Here is a 19,517-nt window from a genome sequence, read left to right on the forward strand (position 1 = left end):
AAAGCCTCCTTAGGCCTCTGGTCTAACTCCTTGCCTTGAGGAAGTGGTGGGAAGGGATTACCAGAGAGCCTGTGTTGGGTATATGAGTATAATTTTAGGAAACTTGAAGGTTGTTTTTATTTGCCATTGGCTCATTTATATATCTCCCTCAGAAACTTCATAGCACAGATATTTGGGCCAAAGCCAGATTTCAGCAATTTTGACAGACTTTGACAAATCACTTGGTAATTATAAATAAAATTAACGCTGTTTTATAACATGACCAAAAATAAATATTTTTAAAAGACATGAGTAGTCTTCTTTGTAACTTGAAAAGCAAAGGGAAAGAGCCACATCAGTGAAATGCTCATTGATAATTCAAAATTAACATTTAAATTATTATAAACTATTGACAATATAGGTGCCTAGGTGGCTCGGTTTGTTTAGTGTTAACTTTGGCTCAGGTCATGATCTCATGGTTTGTGAGTTCGAGTTCTGCTGTAAGCACAGAGACCACTTTGGATCCTTGTCTCTCTGCTCCTCCCCCACCCCTCTCTTGCAAAAATAAATAAACATTAAAAAATGTAATAAAACTACTGAAAATAGTGGCAGTGAAGCAGCGATCCTTAAAGGGCATTGCAATTCCCTTTGCCCCATTTATGTGGGACTTCTATGATGAGAATATCGCTGCTGCAACAATATTTAGTATGTGGATGATACGAAGATGTAAAAACCTTTGAGGACCTCTACACTGAAGGTCAATGACTAAGACTGCAATCTGTTGATTAGAGAAGGTCTGGGATGGAAGGGTTCTGGTTCATGTTAACACTCTAGGCATCTCTGCTGCCATTAGAGTAGTTCCTCATTCTGCAAACTCTTTCTGTAAAGGAGCAGATGGAAACATTTTAGTCTTTTCAGGCCCCAAATGGTCTCTGTCCCATAACCTTTGTGTTTGCGACTTTAAACATGTAAAAACCATTCTTAACTCACAGTCCATACAAAAGCAGGTGGTAGTCCAAATCCATGGATGGGCTCCAGCTTACCCATCCCTTTACTAGAACCTAGAACAGTAGTTCCTGAGTAACTGTTAAATGAATGACCTTCATGAGAGTAGTTAATATTGTATCATTATCACTGAATGAGAAAGACTAAAAACAAAAGAACTAGTCATTTAACTCGAGATTCTAGGAAACAAAAAATAAACCAAAAGAGAATTAAAGAGAATTTTAAAAGTTTTGAGCAGAAATTAATTGGAAAACAAACTTCAAGTCTATGTTTTACTTTTTTAAAAAAATTTTTTTTAAATTTTTTTTAACATTTATTTTTGAGACAGAGAGAGACAGCATGAACGGGGGAGGGTCAGAGAGAGAGGGAGACACAGAATCTGAAACAGGCTCCAGGCTCTGAGCCGTCAGCACAGAGCCCGACGCGGGGCTCGAACTCACAGACCGCGAGATCATGACCTGAGCCAAAGTCGGCTGCTCAACCGACTGAGCCACCCAGGCGCCCCTATGTTTTACTTTTTTAATTTTTATTTATTTATTGACAGCATAAGCTTGGGAGGGGTAGAGAGAGGAGAGAGAATCCAAAGCAGGCTCTATGCTGACAGCACGGAGCCCAACGCGGGGCTCAATCCCCTGAACCATGAGACCATGACCTGAGCGGAAACCAAGAGTTTGGATGCTTAAGCGACTGAGCCACCCAGGTGCCCAAAGTCTATGTTTGATTTTAAGACCAAGAGTTGATTCTCTGAAAATCAAATAGAATAGACAAACATTTGCCCACTCAGATAAAGGGGAAAAAGAGAGAGATGTGTGCATGTAGATATGGCTCTATGACATAGGCAGGGAGACAGAAGTCTGATGTATACAGTCACAGCAATGAACTACAGGGAATAGAAAATGAGAATATCAATATTCAGATGAGGATTGGAAAAGATAGCCAGGCCACTAAATAAGGCACAAAGCTCTAGTGGCATTTCCACCTAACTTTCATTAAATACATGATTACTATATTAATTAAACCATTCTACTTTATTTTCAAGTTCCATATAACTCTCATGCCAAAACCTGATAAACAGAGCCCTTGAGAAAGGTAAACCAGTTTTATTGATTAGTACAGATAGAAAAATTCTAAATGAAGTGTAATCAAATTGCATCCAGCTAAGTTTTAAACGATTATTACACTATGAATGAGAGTGGTTTTCCCAGGGATTTCACAGTGCTGTGCTGGAGCTGTCTAGTCCTGGATTGTGAGAGCCACTTGTGCACGTCTGTTCCCAACTCTGCATTCAATGCCATTAAATCATCGGCTTGAAATCAGGTCTGATTGGACTGTTACAAATCAGGTATGATAATGAGTATTTATAGCATGGAAATGAGCAAACGCTACAAATCAACACCTTTCCCCCCTAACTGTTCCCCATTTTGCTTCTGAGCCAAGTGATAAACATTTGCCAGCACACCACTGGATGTTAACTGTATTTTGACAATAGGAAAGAGAAGAAATGTGATCATACCAAAGATGCTGAAAAAGCATTTGATGAAATTGTGCAGCCATTGCAAATAAAAAGGAGTGGAAGGAAATTTTTAAATGTGGTAGAAAGTATTTGTTTGAGGGGTGGCTGGGTTGCTCAGTCGGTTAAAGTGACTGTCTCTTGATATTGGCTCTGGTTGTGATCTTGCAGAGCGTGGAGCCTGCTTGGGGTCCTCTCTCTCCCTCTCTCTCTGCCCCTACTCTGCTTGTGCGCTCCTCTCTCTCTCAAAATAAATAAATAAATAAACATTAAAAAAAGTATTTGTTTGAAACAGTGAACATTATGTTAAAGAGTGAAATATGGGATCTATTCACAGTAAAGTCAAGAAAAGATGGGCTTATTTGTTTTACATATATGTCTATATATGTGTCTCTCTGTGTGTGTTTATGTATATTAATCACAAAAGCATTTAGGGTAATTGCTACTTCTGTTTACCAGGTCCTGCCAGCATAACGTCATCAATGTAATGGGCCAGTGTGGTGTTCTGTGGGGTGTCAACACGTTTGGAGTCCCTTGGGTGTATATTATAACAAAGAACAGGAGCCGGCATTGTCCTGAGACATAAACAGTAAAGTTAATACTCCCGATCCTACGTTGTAAGTGCAAATCTATCCTGTTTTTGCTTATCAATGGGAATGAAGGAAAAAGTATGCTCCAGGTCAGTGTCAGGTGCCTGGAGCTGTGTTAATTTGCTCTGGAGAAGATGCCACATCTGGGATTGCAAACTTTTTGTCATCACCACCTGACTAAATTTGTGATGATGTGTCATTTCCTCATGACTCATCTGACTTTTGTAGTGGCCAAACAGGGGCCCTAAGGACACGAGACACTGGCTTGTGAGGCAACAGTTGCAGGTGTAGTCACCAGAAGACTTTTATGCAGAGAAAAGAAAACTGCCTTGGAGGTTGTGGAAAGGTCGCTCCCCAGGCAAGGAGATTCAGGGGCATTTGGAGGCTGGCGGTTCTCAGCCTTACCCATGTGTGTGTAAATCTGCCCACCCAGGTCTCAGAGCTCCCCTTCTTTCCACTTAGCATAAGAGACCCGGTGGGGTTGACCATTCCATGGCAAGTCTGTAATTCATATGCTCAGCTCTTAGACTTAGTCTTAAGTCCGCGTATCTGTCTACAACCACAGGATGTGGCAGTGTCCTCCAGAGCTCCATGGATGTGGCCCAATTCTATATGTACATCCACGGGTGTTCTTCTTTGTGTATATTCATAATGTTTAACATTTAATTTATTTCCTCTACGTATGCCGTAAAAATAAGGGCTATGAAAGGTAGACAGGTCATTCTACAACCAGGCGATGCTATAGTTATCACCATACTGACTAAATGCCCCTGTCAATTTAATCTCCCAGGGTTTTTGTCACCATCTGTATCTCATCCCATAGCATCACTGGTGATACTTGGATGACAGTGGTTTACAGAAAAGACCACAAGTTCCTTACATTCCTCCCACTGAGAAGTGGCATCTGTCTCTTCCTCTTGAATCTGGATAGATGTGTGACCATCATGCTGTGAGAATCCCAGGCCTCATGGGAAGGCCATACCGAGTTACTTCCCTCAGCAGCCGCAGCTGCAGCCCTAGCTAGGTCAGTCAACACCAATTATCACACATGCAAGTGAAGATGCTTCAGATACTTCAAGCTCCCAGCTGTCAAATCTTCCCAGCTGAGGCCCCAGATATTGTGGAGCCCGGACAGCCACCCCTATTGTACCCTGCTAAAAGTCCTGACCCATAGAATCTGTGAACAAAATGGTTTGGCATTAAGTTTTGGGGTGGTTTGCTAGTCAGTGATAGTAACCACACCAGGGAGAGAAGAAAGCCACTGTGAAGGGAGCAGTGACCTTCAGTGGAGAGATAAAGCCAAATCCTCTGGGGCGCCTGGGTGGCGCAGTCGGTTAAGCGTCCGACTTCAGCCAGGTCACGATCTCGCGGTCCGTGAGTTCGAGCCCCGCGTTGGGCTCTGGGCTGATGGCTCAGAGCCTGGAGCCTGTTTCCGATTCTGTGTCTCCCTCTCTCTCTGCCCCTCCCCCGTTCATGCTCTGTCTCTCTCTGTCCCAAAAATAAATAAACGTTGAAAAAAAATATTAAAAAAAAAAAAAATAAATAAAGCCAAATCCTCTAAAAGGAGGGCACGAGGAGAATAAATATCATATATGTATGTGTGTGTGTGTGTATATGTATGTATATGTATATATGTATATATATATATATATATATATATATATATATATATATATATATATATAAAGAAAACTGTGCACCCAACATGGGGCTCAAACTCACAACCCCAATATCAAGAACCTGTTGAATGAAGGGTCTTGTGATCACTTCCCAAGGTTTCCCCTGGCCCTTTATGTGGAAGACACAGATCTTTACCTCCATTAGGGTGTTGCCCCCATGAACTCAAGTCTTCAAGCTACCGCCTGCTGGATATTCCACCTGACGGCCCTATTGTCATCTCACACTTAGAATATCCATAAGCAAACTCATAATGTTATCGATCCACTCAGTCCCGAGTCACAGATTTCTGTCAACAGAGCATACCTCTTCATTTGTATTATCTAGGAGATCTTTGATGCTACTATGTTTTTATCCAGACATCCATAATCACTCCTATTGCCCCAAAGTGGAAAAATCTTTTTTGGAGTTAAGTTTGTAGAAGGTAGGAGTGTTTGTCCCATATCTGAAATCTGTCAGAAGCTCTTTAAAACACTCATGCATTCTCTTAAAAGAACTCATGACATACCATTAAGGTCCCAGTGGAATTCCCTCGATAACTCTGCCACTTCTTTCCATCAAGACTATACATGATGATAAACTGAGAGATGTACAGGCTGGACAACTTCTGACGGGCGCCCTGGGTCATGATGCTGTGAATGATCATTGGTGCCAACAGATCCACCTGCCAATTAAAACAACACTTTATCTTAAATGTATGTAGCACCTTCTGAAATTCATTATTGGCTTAAGAAGAATCTACATCAATACAGATATGCTCAATATCACCTTGGACGTGCAGTGAAATAGACGGCAACGTTGGAATGTGGATGTGTGTGGAGCGGGGAGATAAATGATGGGAACAAGAAGGAAAGGGCTTATTGGGTTCTCAGCCTACTTCCTGACACACCAGACCGCTTCCAAATCAATGGGCCTTACTTCCTGTACCCGCATCCCGTGTGCTGCACTTAGGGACACACATAACCTAGTGCTTTGCCTCAGCCTCAGCGTCAGCCTCAGCAAAGCCGATTTCCTCCCCTCTCCCCAGACCAGTCTCCATCCCAACATCACTATCAGTGATAGACCGCTGTCTCTCCTTCAAGTGTTACTTCAGAAACGATTTCTCCTGGTTAGCCTTCCCTGACTTGCCCAGATATATTTAGTGCTCCTTTCTCTATACTTCTGTTTCACTTTGTGTATAAAACTTCATGAGAGCATATTATTGCATTATATTATAAAGCTTTCTTTGCTTATATTCCTTCATTGTTAGACTGTGATCCTTAAGGCAGTGAACCTGTTTGAGTCACCTAACCTCTGTGTGTCTCAATTTCTTTATATGTAGAGTAGAAATAATAATGGTGTTTATCGCAGAGGTTTACCAGAGGATTAAGGGGTTAATACATGTGATGTGCTGAGTTCAGTGCCTGGCACATACTAAACACTTAATAAATGGTAGCTTTTATTTTATTTTTATGTTTTTATTTATTTATTTTGAGGGTGGGGTGTGGCAGAGAGAGAGGGAGAGGGAGAGAGAATCCTAAGCAGGCTCCATGCTGACAGACCTGGGGCTTGATCCCATGAACTATGAGATCAGGACCTGAGCTGAAATCAACAATCAGAAGCTCAGGGGCACCTGGGTGGCTTAGTCAGGTGAGCGTCTGACTTCGGCTCAGGTCATGATCTCACGGTTTGTGAGTTTGAGCCCCACATCAGGCTCACTGCTGTTGGTGCAGATTCCGCTTCAGATCCTTTGTACCCTCTCTCTCTGCCCCTCCACCTGCTCATGCTCTGTCTCTTAAAAATAAATAAACATTACAAAAAAAGAAGAATTGGGGCAGGGGGACACCAGGGTGCCTCAGTCGTTTGAGTGACCAACTCTTGGTTTTGGCTCAGGTCATGATCTTGCACTTCATGAGTTTGAGACCCATGTCAGGCTCCACGCTGACAGTGCAGAGTCTGTTGGGGGTTTTCTCTCTCCCTCTCTCTCTCTCTGCCCCTTCCTGGCTGGTGCTCTCTTTGTCTCTCTCTGAAAATAAATAAATAAATAAATAAATAAATAAATAAATAAATAAGTAAGTAAGTAAGTAAGTAAGTAAATAAATGGAAGCTTCACCGACTGAGCCACCCAGGCACCCCTAAATGGTAGCTTTTATGTTCTCTCTAGCTGTAGACCTAACCTGGCATCTGGTATAATACTGATGCACAGGAAATGTTTTGGAATGAATGAGTGAATAATGGCAGAGTGGTAAGGAATAATTGGTTCTTTTTGTTTGTTTGTTTTTAAAGAAATTTGTTTGAAGTGAGTAGATGTTTGAATGATAATGTTTATTATTTTTTTATATATATTTTGAAATTTTATTTAAATCTGAGGCAGTTAATATATCGTGTAGTATTGGTTTCAGGACTGAATTTAGTGACTCATCCCTTACATATGACACCCAGTGATCATCCCAACAAGTGCCCTCCTTAGTACCCACCTCCCATTTAGTCCATCCCCCTACCCACAACTCCTCCAGCAGCCCTCAGTTTGTTCTCTGTATTTAAGAGTCTCTTCTGGTTTGTCTCCCTCTCTGTTTTTATCTTCATTTTGCTTCCCTTCCCCTATGTTCGTCTGTTTTGTTTCTTACATAGGAATGGCTGGATCTTAAAGAAGAGAGCACAGGCTATGCAAGCATTAGAAGGAATTGTGGCATCAGCGCCCTGATAAGCAAGTCCAACTTAACTTCTCACAGATGCCTGGCACACTCAGATTGGACTGTAATGACACTTGAGCTTCATAACTAACTGTCTCCTTCAGTAAGTGCCATCCATCTATCCATCCATTCATTCAAAGAAGATGTTTTTAGCACTTGTTATGTGCTAAGCACTGTTCTAGGTACTGGAATTGAGCAGGGAACAAGAAAACAAAAGCCCTGCCCTGATGTAACTTACATTTGAGTTAGAGAAACAGACTACATGTTATATAGATGTTTTTGTTTACAGCATCACGTAGCAGTAAGTACAGGAGAAGAAGAAGGAGGGCTGCAGGACAGAGAGTGGCACAGTCTTCAGAAGCTATAGCACTATCTGCGCCCTGATTAGAAGATACTTTCAATTGAAGACACTTTAGTTTTACTCTTTGTGTCGGGGCATAAACAACTGTAAGTATGAGGGGCAAAACTCGTGACTTTTGTTGAATTGAGTTGTACTGTTTTCTATGTTGTGTATGCGAGGTCTCTTTTGGACCACTGACTATTGCACTTTCTAGCAGTTGTAAGAAAGCCTTGCCAGCCACCCTTTCCACCTGCGTTCTGCAACTGATGAATTCTTGGCAAACCGCCAGTCTCATCTACTTCACTTTCTTGTGCTTCTTCTCTATTATAATTGGAATCTCAGAGCGACTTGGCATTTACAGAGTCAACATCTTCACCTATGTATCCAGCCATGTATTTGAGTGTGACAACAGGACACACCTCTGTATGAGGGAGTAAGCAAAGCAGTAATGAGTCACCGGGTGCACAAATACAAACATGGCAGCTAGACATCTCTGACTGCCAGCCTGGCTCCCTAGAACCATTTCTTTTTCTTTCTTTCTTTCTTTCTTTCTTTCTTTCTTTCTTTCTTTCTTTCGTAAGTGAACATAACTTTTTATTTCCCTTGGATATTTATTGCATAAAGTCACCAGATCATGAAAATGTGTATCTGGGCTTCAGTAGAATATGATGGCAAAAACAAAACAAAACAAAACAAAAAACAAAACCTTCAGGATGAGGTGATTTAATACAGATTGGATGGTAATACAATTAAGTGAAGATTTGTGGTTCAATTACCATAAGCAAACCATGGCAGTTAACAGATGCTTATCAACCTGAAGGGAGCATTCTAGAAACAGTATAGTATAATGATTACAAATTAGGCCTCTGGAGCCCAACTATCAGGGTTTGAATTTTGGCTCAACCACTTACTGGCTGTGACTGGGCAAGTTATTTAACTTTGTCTGAGCTTTCTTAGCTGAAATGACAATGATAATGACAGGTGTGGTAGGGATTTACTAGCTTGATTTGTTTAAAGCACCCAGTAAGGAAGCCCTGTGTATATCAATATTTTGATCATGAATTTGCTAAAGCATAAAAAAGCGTATTGATCAAGTCAGTAAATTATGTGAAACTGGAAAGACTAAGACAGTCTTTGGGAGACAGAAGCTTGGCAAGCTGTAACAATTGGCCAAATCTAAGTGGAAACGTAATGCTGTGTATTACTCAAGTTCTTGGCTGGGCACAGAAAAGGCACTCCAGTTACTAGTCCTGGGAGGTCATGTGCAGTTAGGGAGATAGAATTCCCCAAATGGAAATGAGAATGCTGTTCCAATAAATAGATAAGTCAATGGAACACCACATGCAGGGCACCCAAATGGATGATGGTATCCACTACCCAGGGATACATGTCGGGTTGAAAGTGATAACCGCGGAAATACAGGGTGAAAACATGTGGTTTGGCCGCCTCACAAAGAAACAGACATACTTAGGAATCAGTGAGCGCCAGTTCAGGCTGAGCCACAACTGGCCGTGCTGACGACCAATGAGCCACTGTGACATTGAGAGATGTGCTCTTTCCAGGTCTCACTGGTGTACCACTTTATCTCTCCCCAATCCCTATTTAGTATTTTAATCTCAAGAAAACAGGAGCAGATGCTGTCTTGCAGCAAAGGAGGGAAATGTATAGGTAATGGCGTTGGTCAGCTCAGAAGTCAGCAGCACGAGGACCCGGTGTGGGGAGACAAGGTGGCGGGGCGTGTGTGCATTCCCCGCTTCGGGCTGTAAGTTCCGGACATGGAGGCGCGTTAGAGGGTTGAAAACAAAGCTGGAAGCAGTCACGTTTTCTCCCTTTCCCTGGGTGGGCTCTAGAAGGAAGCTACGCTTGTGGTTAGGCAGAGGGCGGAGTTGGCATGAGTTCCTATATGTGTGCCCTTGAAGGGTCACAGTCCCGACTTAGTACATGCTCATTTGGTAGCATTTTTAGCTATGTTGGATCACATATATCATTAAAATGAATTTCAGGGGCGCCTGGGTGGCGCAGTCGGTTAAGCGTCCGACTTCAGCCAGGTCACGATCTCGCGGTCCGGGAGTTCGAGCCCCGCGTCGGGCTCTGGGCTGATGGCTCAGAGCCTGGAGCCTGTTTCCGATTCTGTGTCTCCCTCTCTCTCTGCCCCTCCCCTGTTCATGCTCTGTCTCTCTCTGTCCCAAAAATAAATAAAAACGTTGAAAAAAAAAATAAAAAAAAAATGAATTTCAGATGTTTCTTTTTAAATGTGGCTACTGGGAAATGTTGACTGACACCCATGGTTGCATTTGTGGTTCGAAGTGTGTTTCTACTGGGCAGTGTGGCTCTAGAGGAAATGGGGAGTGAGCAGATCTGAAAGACTTTGTCATTTGAAAAGAAACTGAATGACCCTAAAGACGCTGTTTCAGTCACCGGTTCCGTTTGTTTCCCATATTGGACTAACATATCAGCATACTCAATTCCATTCCCAAATCATTATTCCTCATTGTCTTTGTACAAATCCTAAGCCACTGTGTTCTTTCCTGGTCTGTTACTTGGAGTTTGAGGACAATGACTATGGCTTAAAGCAGATGTGTAACGTTTTGAGGTTGCAAGAGAACACACGACATGATTGAACACAAGGTACTTTCTAACCTTGATCCAGGAAATGGGGTCCTTGGTGCTCCAGGCATTGATTGATCCAGAATAGTGAAGTCTGGCCAGCTTTGGGGCCCACTGTCCTTTGCCCAAGAAAGGGGAGAGAGATTAGATTCAGCTGGGTTGGTCCTAGACACTTAGGAAATAAACTTTCTCTCTTGAGAAAGGGTACACCTAGCTGTGGAGAAGATAAAGGCATAAAACATAGTAGGATTTTATTTTCTAAACTTAATAATTTTGTTTATTAGTACCTCTAATTAGCTGACACTGGAATGTGTTACCAGTACTATAGAATAATATCATTATTTCTTTATTACAAAATGTATGTTCCTGGTAGCAAAGTTAGAAAATTAAAAATAAAAATAAGACACAGGGGCTCCTGGGGGGCTCAGTCGGTTAACCGTCCGACTTCAGCTCAGGTCATGATGTCACCACTGGCGAGTTCGAGCCCCACATCGGGCTCTGTGCTGACAGCTTGGAGCCTGGAGACTGCTTTGGATTCTGTGTCTCCCTCTCTCTCTGCCCCTCCCCTGCTGGAGCTCTGTCTCTCTGTCTCTCAAATATAAATAAATGTTAAAAAATTAAAAAAATAAGACATAAATAAAAATAAAAGTGAAAAAAGTATCCGTTTATGCAGAGAAAAATAATACAATTATGCAGAGAAAAACAATACTATTTTGGTATATCACTCTCAAGCTTCATTTTCAAAGGGCATTTTGCTCCCTCTAAAACAGGGATTAACAAACTTTTTTCTGTAAATGGCCAGATAGTAAATAATTTAGGCTTTGCAGATCATCTGGTCTCTGTTTCAGCTATGTAACTGCTGTTGTAGACAATTATAAGTGAGTGGGTGTGGCTGTATGTACCCATAGAAGATTTTATTTACAGACACCGAAATTTGAATTTCATATAACTTTCATATGTGATGTTACAGTCTTCTTTTGTTCTCTCCCAATCATTTAAAAATAGAAAAATAATTCTTAGGAACACTTGGGTGGCGCAGTCATTACACATCCAACTTCAGCTCATGTCATAATCTCACAGTTTGTGAGTTTGAACCCCGCATTGGGCTCTGTGCTGACAGCTGACAGCCTGGAGCCTGCTTCAAATTCTGTGTCTTCCTCTCTCTCTGCCCCTCCCCTTCTTGCACACTGTCTCTCTTTCTCTCTCTCTCTTTCAAAAATAAATAAACATTTAAAAATAAAATAGAGTTCACACTTAAAAAAAAAGAAAGAGAGGCATTTATGGAGCAGAATTAACAGAAGTAAAAAAGATCTAATCAGTGCAGTTCTTGTAGACAAAAAATGGTATTTACCATACTGTCCTGAAGCTGTGATCTGGAAATCTCTAATGCGTCCAGAAGCCATTCCCAGTGGAATCTGACACTCTGAAATCAAAGTGGAGGAACACAACAGCTAGACATACAGAAAATGTAGCTTCACAGATGCAAGTCAATGAAAACGGGAGAACACCAACAAATGGTCATATTTTTACTGTTCACGATGTGCCAAGAACTATATTAAATGTTTATTGTACTCTCTGTCTCATTTAATTCACTCCAATAGCTAGGTGCCACAAGTATCCGTGCCCTGCAGCTGAGGAACGCAATGGCTCTCTTACTTGCTTAGGGTTAAATATCAAACTCTTCCAGGTGATATTTGTAAGTTATCTTTGATAACTGAACCAAAATTAAGTTTCCCAATTTGTTCTTGGAGCTTCACTGAGTTGCGAAAATGAAGATATTTTTTTGCACTGGTTTGTTGTATATTTACAGCTTCGGGTTCAAAATGTTCGAAGCTTCAACCATATCTGCCCTTCTCTGGGGACTCTGATCATTTGTACCAAATGATGGTGGGGCGACGCTCAGCCGGTTGACACTCTGACTCCTGATTTTGGCTCAGGTCACGATCCCCGAGTCTTGACACTGACCCCTGCGTTGGGCTCCACACTCAGTGTGGAGCCTACCTGAGATTCTCTCTGTCTCTCTGCCTCTGTCTCTGTCTCTCCCCCTCTCCCCCATTTGTGTGCTCTATTTCTCCCTAAAAAAAAACGAGAAGCGGGCTGACTAGGAAGGGGGCGTCTGCGCACAGCGCTACTCACTCGGGCTGTATACCAGAAAGAGAGTGCTCATCCCAGCTTGCAGGTGTTCGCCAATTAGGCATTCTATCCGCCAAATTCCAACTTTGGATGGTAGCATTTCCACTGTCTCAAAAACACCTTATCAAAAACAAAAGGAACAAAAATGATTTCTTTTTGCTAAAAAAAAAAAAAAAGACTGGCAGGTGCATTGGTTTATGCAGAATATCAAAGGAGATCTACCTAAGTCAGTTCTATCACCCTCGGACCCTCAAACCCAAATTGCTCGCTATGTGAGCCCTACAGTTTGGAGGCACCGGGGATTGAGTCATGGCAGCCCCCACCCCTGGGAAATAGGAGAGACAGGGTGGTGGCAGCCTTTGCTGGTGCAGACAGGAGAAAGCCACTGCACTCCCAGGGTTTTCCAGAGACAAAGGTTTATTTCCCATTGGGCACATGTGAGCTCCCTGGGACAGGGAGGCCTGGGCAAGGTCCTCGTGGATCTGGTCCACTAGGGCCACCTTGAGGCTAAAGTAACCTGGCAGCAAGAAGCTAGAGGTGAAGGCTGAGGGGCTGAGGAATGAGTCACAAGCGGCCAACTAGGATAAAGGTGCCCTTTAAGGTGCCAACTAGGATAAGGGTGCCGTAAGTTTACCCTTTCCATGCTGGAGTTGAAAGCAGCTGCCAGGGTTGGGAGCAGGGGGACACACAATAAACACAAGGTAGAGGAAGAAAGGACTCAACTGTGCCTCCCTTTCCCAATGTAGGTATCTCGGAGTGGACACTGCTGCTTTGTACTTGAACTGTATTTGTGATGTAAAGTGACTGCAGGAATGTTTATTATGCAAGAGTGAGCAGACAGGCGCCTGGGTGGCTCAGTCAGTTAAGCGTCCAACTCTTGATTTCAGCTCAGGTCATGACCTCACAGTTCATGAGATCGAGCGCCACATGGGGCTCTGTGCTTGGGGTTCTCTGTCCCTCTCTCTCTGCCCTTCCTCTGCTTGCGCTCTCTCTTTCTCTCAAAAATAAATTAAAAAGAAAACAGTGAGCAGAAAAGTCATTGAACTTATTGGAAGTTTTACACAAGAACGGGGGAAGTTCATTCCCATGATGAAAGCTGATCAACATTATGAATACTGCTTAATCGATATACTGGTTATATACATAAACAAATCACTCTATGGATAACTGCTAGTGCCGTGTGGGATCTCAGATGGGGAAAATAGTCTCCTTTTCCTAGTAAAGTGCTGCAACATGAATTATTCCTGCTTTCTGTTCTGTTTCTTTTAGAGCACATTATCTGTATCTGAAATTATCATGCTCATTTGCTAAATTATTTAGTATGTCTCTATAGAGTAAAGTGAGTTGAAGAAGTAAGTTACCTGAGATCAGGGAGTGTGTGTGCTCTGTCCTTGGATTGCTCTCCCAGTGCCCGGACCATTTGAGTGGAACAATAGGTACAGTAGTCAGAAAGAGCACAAACTAACTCATACCTGGATACAGGTTGTAGACTGCCATCTTATATTCCTCTTTTTTCCGTACAGTGAACACCTGCCCACTGAAATGAATAGAATGAATGTTTTCATTGCTCCCCATGCTGAGCAGATACCATCGGATCTTTTGATCCTGAGCCACTACCAAGCCGGGTAGTGTGTCCATCACATAGCCGTTGATTGCTGGAGGAGAACACGAAGAAGGCTGTTAAAACCTATTCTCGCGGCACCTGTGTGGCTCGCTCAGTTGAGCGTCGGACTTCGGCTCAGGTCATGATCTCATGGTTCGTGGGTTTGAGCTCCACGTCGGGCTCTGTGCTGACAGCTCGGAGCCTGGAGCCTGTTTCGGATTCTGCGTCTCCCTCTCTCTCTGCCCCTCCCCTGCTCATGCTCTCTTTCTCAAAAATAAATAAACATTAAAGTAAGTTAAAAAGATCTATTCTAGAAGTTTCTTTGCCTCTACTCCAGTAAAAAGTATTGATTCCTGTGAGGATTCCACTCCCATACATACACTCCCAATTCATATACTGTGGAAACATCAGGCTCACGTCTCATCCGTTGTAGTGCTTTTCACACGGAGTAATATTTGGGTGTGGGATGCATTACCGTGGAAGCGGTACTTTTCTTTAAAAGTGGGATCCTCCTTCTGGATACTGCAGGGGGCTCTACAGCTCCTTTCCATGTTTTCTGTGAAGTACCAGCTCTTAGTCTCATCAAAAATGGTGAAAAACAGAGCAAACTCCTGCACTGTCACTTGTCTCCCGTGAGCGGGGCTCAGTGTGTTACTGCGGCAGATCAGAAGGGGTCCAATCAAGCCCGAGTGCACGTCTTTTTCCTGAGAGAGAAGACATCAGTCCTCCTTAGTAGATCCCAGAGTGATACCTCTCAAACACAAATATGATGGCACCTCCCCTATTTAAAGCTTTCCATTAAACTTAGGGTAAATACCAAAATTCTTGGCAGATAACACAAAGCCCATTCCTTTTAAACCAGTAAGCAGCAGGCACAGTACACACTTACTTACCAAATCAACATCAGAAAAATAAGCCCAAGCCTTGCAGTCAAACTCATCTTCAGTGGGTGCCATCTGATGTTGTACTTTCCAGAAGTAAACTCTGGTTTCATTAGGGTTGACAAACTTTTTTCTAGGTTCTGCTCCTCGCCTCTGATCTTCCTCGTAAGAAATCAGGCTAGAATAGAAGGAGTAGGGACGAGAAGCCTGGTTTTTGAAAGTTACCTGCAGAGAAAAGAAGTGAATACAAATTTTAAAAAAGAATTCAAGTGTCATGTTTTAGGATCTTATAAAGTTCTTCGCTTAGGGTTTACGTCCCTAATAGTAATGCCTATTTTGGGGTTTTCCCAAGTTTTAATACCCAAAGGAAGTGGTACAGAGGATGGATGTTATTAGAACCCAAAAGGAAGGATCTATAGAGGAAAGTGGGGAAGTTTTGAATTCTAAAATCTTTAAAGCATGAATTGAAAGTTGCAAAAGAGAAAATTCCTAAATACTTAAAAGCAATCTGAAGTGAAAGGGAAAATATCACACCAGGGGTTTTAAGAGACCATAAGCCCAGGAATTGAATCATATGGTTCTTATGACAAATTCTAGGGTGAATGCATATGATCCTTAAAAAAGACTTCAGTTGTTTAAAAGTTAGACATGCTTCATATGACATATGGAAGCTAAAATCAGAATCAAGACAGAAAAAAAAATTCACTTGCAATCTCATAATCTTAGGTCCTTCTACATCCTTAATGTAAACACTCAATTGGACCAATGGATGACTATTTTTGGAAAAGAATAAAACTACTTTAATTTTTGGCTCACACAATGCATCAAAACAACTTCTAGTCTACAGGAATTACTGATGGAGTAAAAGGTTAAATGTTAAGAAATTAAACTGTAAAATAAAGTTGAAGAAAGTGTGATTTTAAGAAAAACAATCTTTGCATAGGGAAGGATTTTTATTTATTTATTTTAATGTTTGTTTTTTGGGGGGAGAGAGAGACACAGAGAGAGAGAAACAGAGTGTGAGTGGGGGAGGGGCAGAGAGAGCGGGAGACACAGAATCGGAAGCAGGCTCCAGGCTCTGGCTGCCAGCACAGAACCTGACGTGGGGCTCGAACCCACGAACCATGAGATCATGACCTGAGCCAAAGTCCGACGCTCAACCGACTGAGCCATGCAGGTACCTCAAGGGAAGGATTTTTATAAACATAAAAGCTATGTAAGTGTCATAAAGGAAAGATTTATGGGTTACTGCCTAAAAATTCAAACCTGTTTTATTTAAAAAACCACTATATACAAAATTAAAAGACAACAAACTTGGAAAAATATATAACATATATGGTAATATAAATTGATAAGAAAAGCACTCCCTCCAAAAAATGTCAAATGGGCAAAGGACATTAACAGATAATGAATGTTTCTCTACATTGCTCTTCCAGAATTTTGTCCTGGTAAACGGTTGTGATTACAGCATTACTGAACTGTTGAAAAAATATCAAACTATTTAAAAGGTGGTTCAAAGTATATGGCTAAGTAAACCATACATTCACATAATAGACTACTATGCCATCATTAAACAAAAGTATTTAGAGAGTCTTTTTAATGACATGAGAAATACTTACCACATGATATTTAGTCAAAAGAAGTAGAATTATACATTGTATAATTCTGAACCCATAAAGAGAAGGATACATAAGACAAAGATAACATACACCAAAATGGTAGTTATGGGATTATTTTTCAACTTCTTTATTTTCTATACTTTGAAATTTTTCAAAAGTGAGAATACATTATTTTTAAAAATTTTTTTATTTATTTTTGAGAGAGAGCATGAGCAGGGGAGGGACAGAGAGGGTGACAGAGGATCTGAAGCAGGCTCTGTGCTGTCAGCAGCAAGCCCGATGTGGGGCTCAAACTCATGAACCATGAGATCATGACCTGAGCTGAAGTCGGCCGCTCAACTGACTGAGCCACCCAGGTGCCGAAAATACATTAGTTTTTAATTTTTAATTTTTTTAGTTTATTTATTTATTTTGAGAGAGACACAGACAGTTCGAGTGGGGGAGGGGCAGAGAGAGAGAGAGAGAGAGAGAGAGAGAGAGAGAATCCGTAACAGTCTCTGTGCTATCAGTGCAGAGCCCAATGTGGGGCTCAAACTCACAAAACTGTGAGATCATGACCTGAGCCAAAACCAAGAGTGGGATGCTCAATCAGGCGCCCCAAGAATACATTATTCTTATAATTAGAAACAATGTGTGTATATATATATATATATATACACATATATATATATGATTAATTTTTTTTAATTCCATTGTCCTTAACTCACCATGATATTGTCTTCAACTTCTGCTCTTATATATGGCCCCAAGAGTCCCAAGTGTTCATTCAGCTCTCCACGGTATAAGGGCTGAGTGAAGGATCCATCAGTAAATTCCTGGAAAACCACCTTCTTGAACTGAGGGACATCCCCACCTGGAGCCCTGGGAGGAAAAGCAATGTCTTCATGGACCAGGTGGGCAGAAAAAGCTCACATTCTTGCCCTCCCTGTATTTGAGACACATTTAGTAGAACTGATGATGAACTGGAAGTGTAATGGAGTGGAGAGAGGAGAACAAAGAATTAAAGAGAACCTCCAGGCTTCTGATTTGGGCAAATGGATGGATGGTGATGCAATTCACTGAGATGGGGAACCCCGGAGGACGAGGTGGTTGGAGTATACAGTTTTGAACACATGGATATCTGTGTAAATTCAATTGGCAAATACCTAGAGGCTGAGAGCTCACAAGAGATCTAGATGAACACTATCCATATTCAGACGATATCCAAATCAGGGGAGCAGCTTATCAAAGCTGATAGTCAATTTTGTTATGTCCTCATCTTATTGGATGACTAAGCAACATTTTGCATAGTTAACCCCTCCATCTTCCTGACATACTCTCCCTCCAGGCTTCACTAGTACATAAGTTCTATGAAAGCAGCACATTTGTCCGTTTTGTCCACTGCTGTATTCCCTGCAACTGGAACAAGTGCCCGGCCCATAGTAGGTGGTCAAAAAATATTTGTTGGATGTTAAATGTATGTAGGGCTTATAAACTTATTCTAAAATTTTTAAAATGTTTATTCATTTTTGAGAGAGACAGAGAGACAGACACAGAATGTGAGCAGGGGAGGGGCAGAGAGAGAGGGAGACACAGAATCTGAAGCAGGCTCCGGGCTCTGAGCTGTCAGCACAGAGCCCGATGTGGGGCTTGAACTCACGGACCGCGAGATCGTGACCTGAGCCGAAGTGGGACGCTTAACTGACTGAGCCACCCAGGCGCCTCTCCCCCCCTTCCCCGCCCCGTCCCAGACTTTTGATTGAGGAATTATAAAGTCTCTGTTCACTCAGCCTGTAAGACACTTCAGCAGACTCACCAAGAAAGAAAACAACTGAAGATCATCACTGCAACTAGGTGGTCCTCTTGCACTTAAATTTTAGTTCATCCAATTCTTATTGTTCTACAGCTCTCCAAAGATTTTTAAAATATGGATTTTTAGCATTTATCTAGTTTTTAAATTTTTTTTTTAACGTTTATTTATTTTTTGGGGGGGACAGAGAGAGACAGAGCATGAACGGGGGAGGGGCAGAGAGAGAGGGAGACACAGAATCAGAAACAGGCTCCAGGCTCTGAGCCATCCGCCCAGAGCCTGATGCGGGGCTCGAACTCCCGGACCGCGAGATCGTGACCTGGCTGAAGTCGGCCGCTTAACCGACTGCGCCACCCAGGCGCCCCTTATCTAGTTTTTATAGTTGCAGCAGGAGCATTGGCCTGCCATGACCTACTCTCTATCCAGAAGCTTTGGATTTGCATGGCGTGCCATTTTGCATCCTTTTCCTTTCACCTTTCATACTCCTATGCTTCAGCTCTGTAGCTTGGAAACAGCATCTAGTTGTATTTTGTTTTGTTAAGAAAAAGCCCAAATTGGAGTCATTTGTCACCAAGGAGAGCAAAACAAGATTCACAGTCTCAACCAATCCCAGGAACGTGACCTTTTGACACTCAATCTGAAATTTCCAGATCAGCATTAGCGAGGTCATCTGCATGATCAAAATCTTGTTCTTCCCTTCTCCCCAAAAAGCTATCCTGGGCTGAAGCACCGTTTTCTTGTGCTAATAACCAACCTCCTTGCCCCATCTTCCGTTTGTATTGCTCCTCAGAGCATCTCTCTGCTTGCCGGATGGAATGCTGCGTAATTCATAATAATCTCATAAAGCACTTCATAAACTGATTTACTTGCTTGAATTTTGTTTTTTAACAGACTTGGTGGCAGCAACAGGCTCCAAAGTGAACCTCTGATGGCATTCCGAAACAGGAAAGTGTGACACCCTGTGAGCCCTTTGAGTTCATTTTCCTCCTGCTTCCCGGGGTCGTGGTGAGTTCCTTAGTTGAGTTCTGCGCTTTTTGCTTTCAAGCTCCAAGTGCAACTGGCTTTCCAGTGCAGGGTTAATAGGTCAGTCCTGAGTGACAGGAGGCTCTAAC

General features: G+C 42.2%; 1 protein-coding gene and 1 long non-coding RNA gene across 4 annotated transcripts in view; one reads left to right on the plus strand and one right to left on the minus strand.

Annotated features, from left to right (window-relative positions):
* Positions 1-1,592: 1,592 nt before the first annotated feature.
* Positions 1,593-14,135, plus strand: LOC121024827 (uncharacterized). The gene is made up of 4 exons (XR_005787828.1): positions 1,593-3,111; positions 7,372-7,536; positions 7,723-7,880; positions 14,037-14,135. It is a non-coding gene; the product is annotated as an uncharacterized LOC121024827 (long non-coding RNA).
* F8 (coagulation factor VIII) overlaps positions 5,065-19,517 on the minus strand; it is a 108,446-nt gene continuing 93,993 nt past the window's right edge. For all 3 annotated transcript variants that reach the window (XM_040467115.1, XM_040467114.1, XM_040467116.1), the window contains 8 exons: positions 17,324-17,477; positions 15,010-15,222; positions 14,592-14,820; positions 13,986-14,168; positions 12,517-12,633; positions 11,732-11,803; positions 10,414-10,499; positions 5,065-5,425 (listed from right to left, as the gene is read on the minus strand). In XM_040467115.1, coding sequence (XP_040323049.1) covers positions 5,249-5,425; positions 10,414-10,499; positions 11,732-11,803; positions 12,517-12,633; positions 13,986-14,168; positions 14,592-14,820; positions 15,010-15,222; positions 17,324-17,477 — 1,231 coding nt within the window. In that variant the 3' untranslated portion in view covers positions 5,065-5,248. The remainder of the gene's footprint in view (positions 5,426-10,413; positions 10,500-11,731; positions 11,804-12,516; positions 12,634-13,985; positions 14,169-14,591; positions 14,821-15,009; positions 15,223-17,323; positions 17,478-19,517) is intronic.

Source organism: Herpailurus yagouaroundi, unplaced genomic scaffold, assembly GCF_014898765.1.
Source record: "Herpailurus yagouaroundi ecotype Mexico unplaced genomic scaffold, PumYag 67209, whole genome shotgun sequence".
In the NCBI taxonomy this organism is placed as follows: Eukaryota; Metazoa; Chordata; class Mammalia; order Carnivora; family Felidae; genus Herpailurus; species Herpailurus yagouaroundi.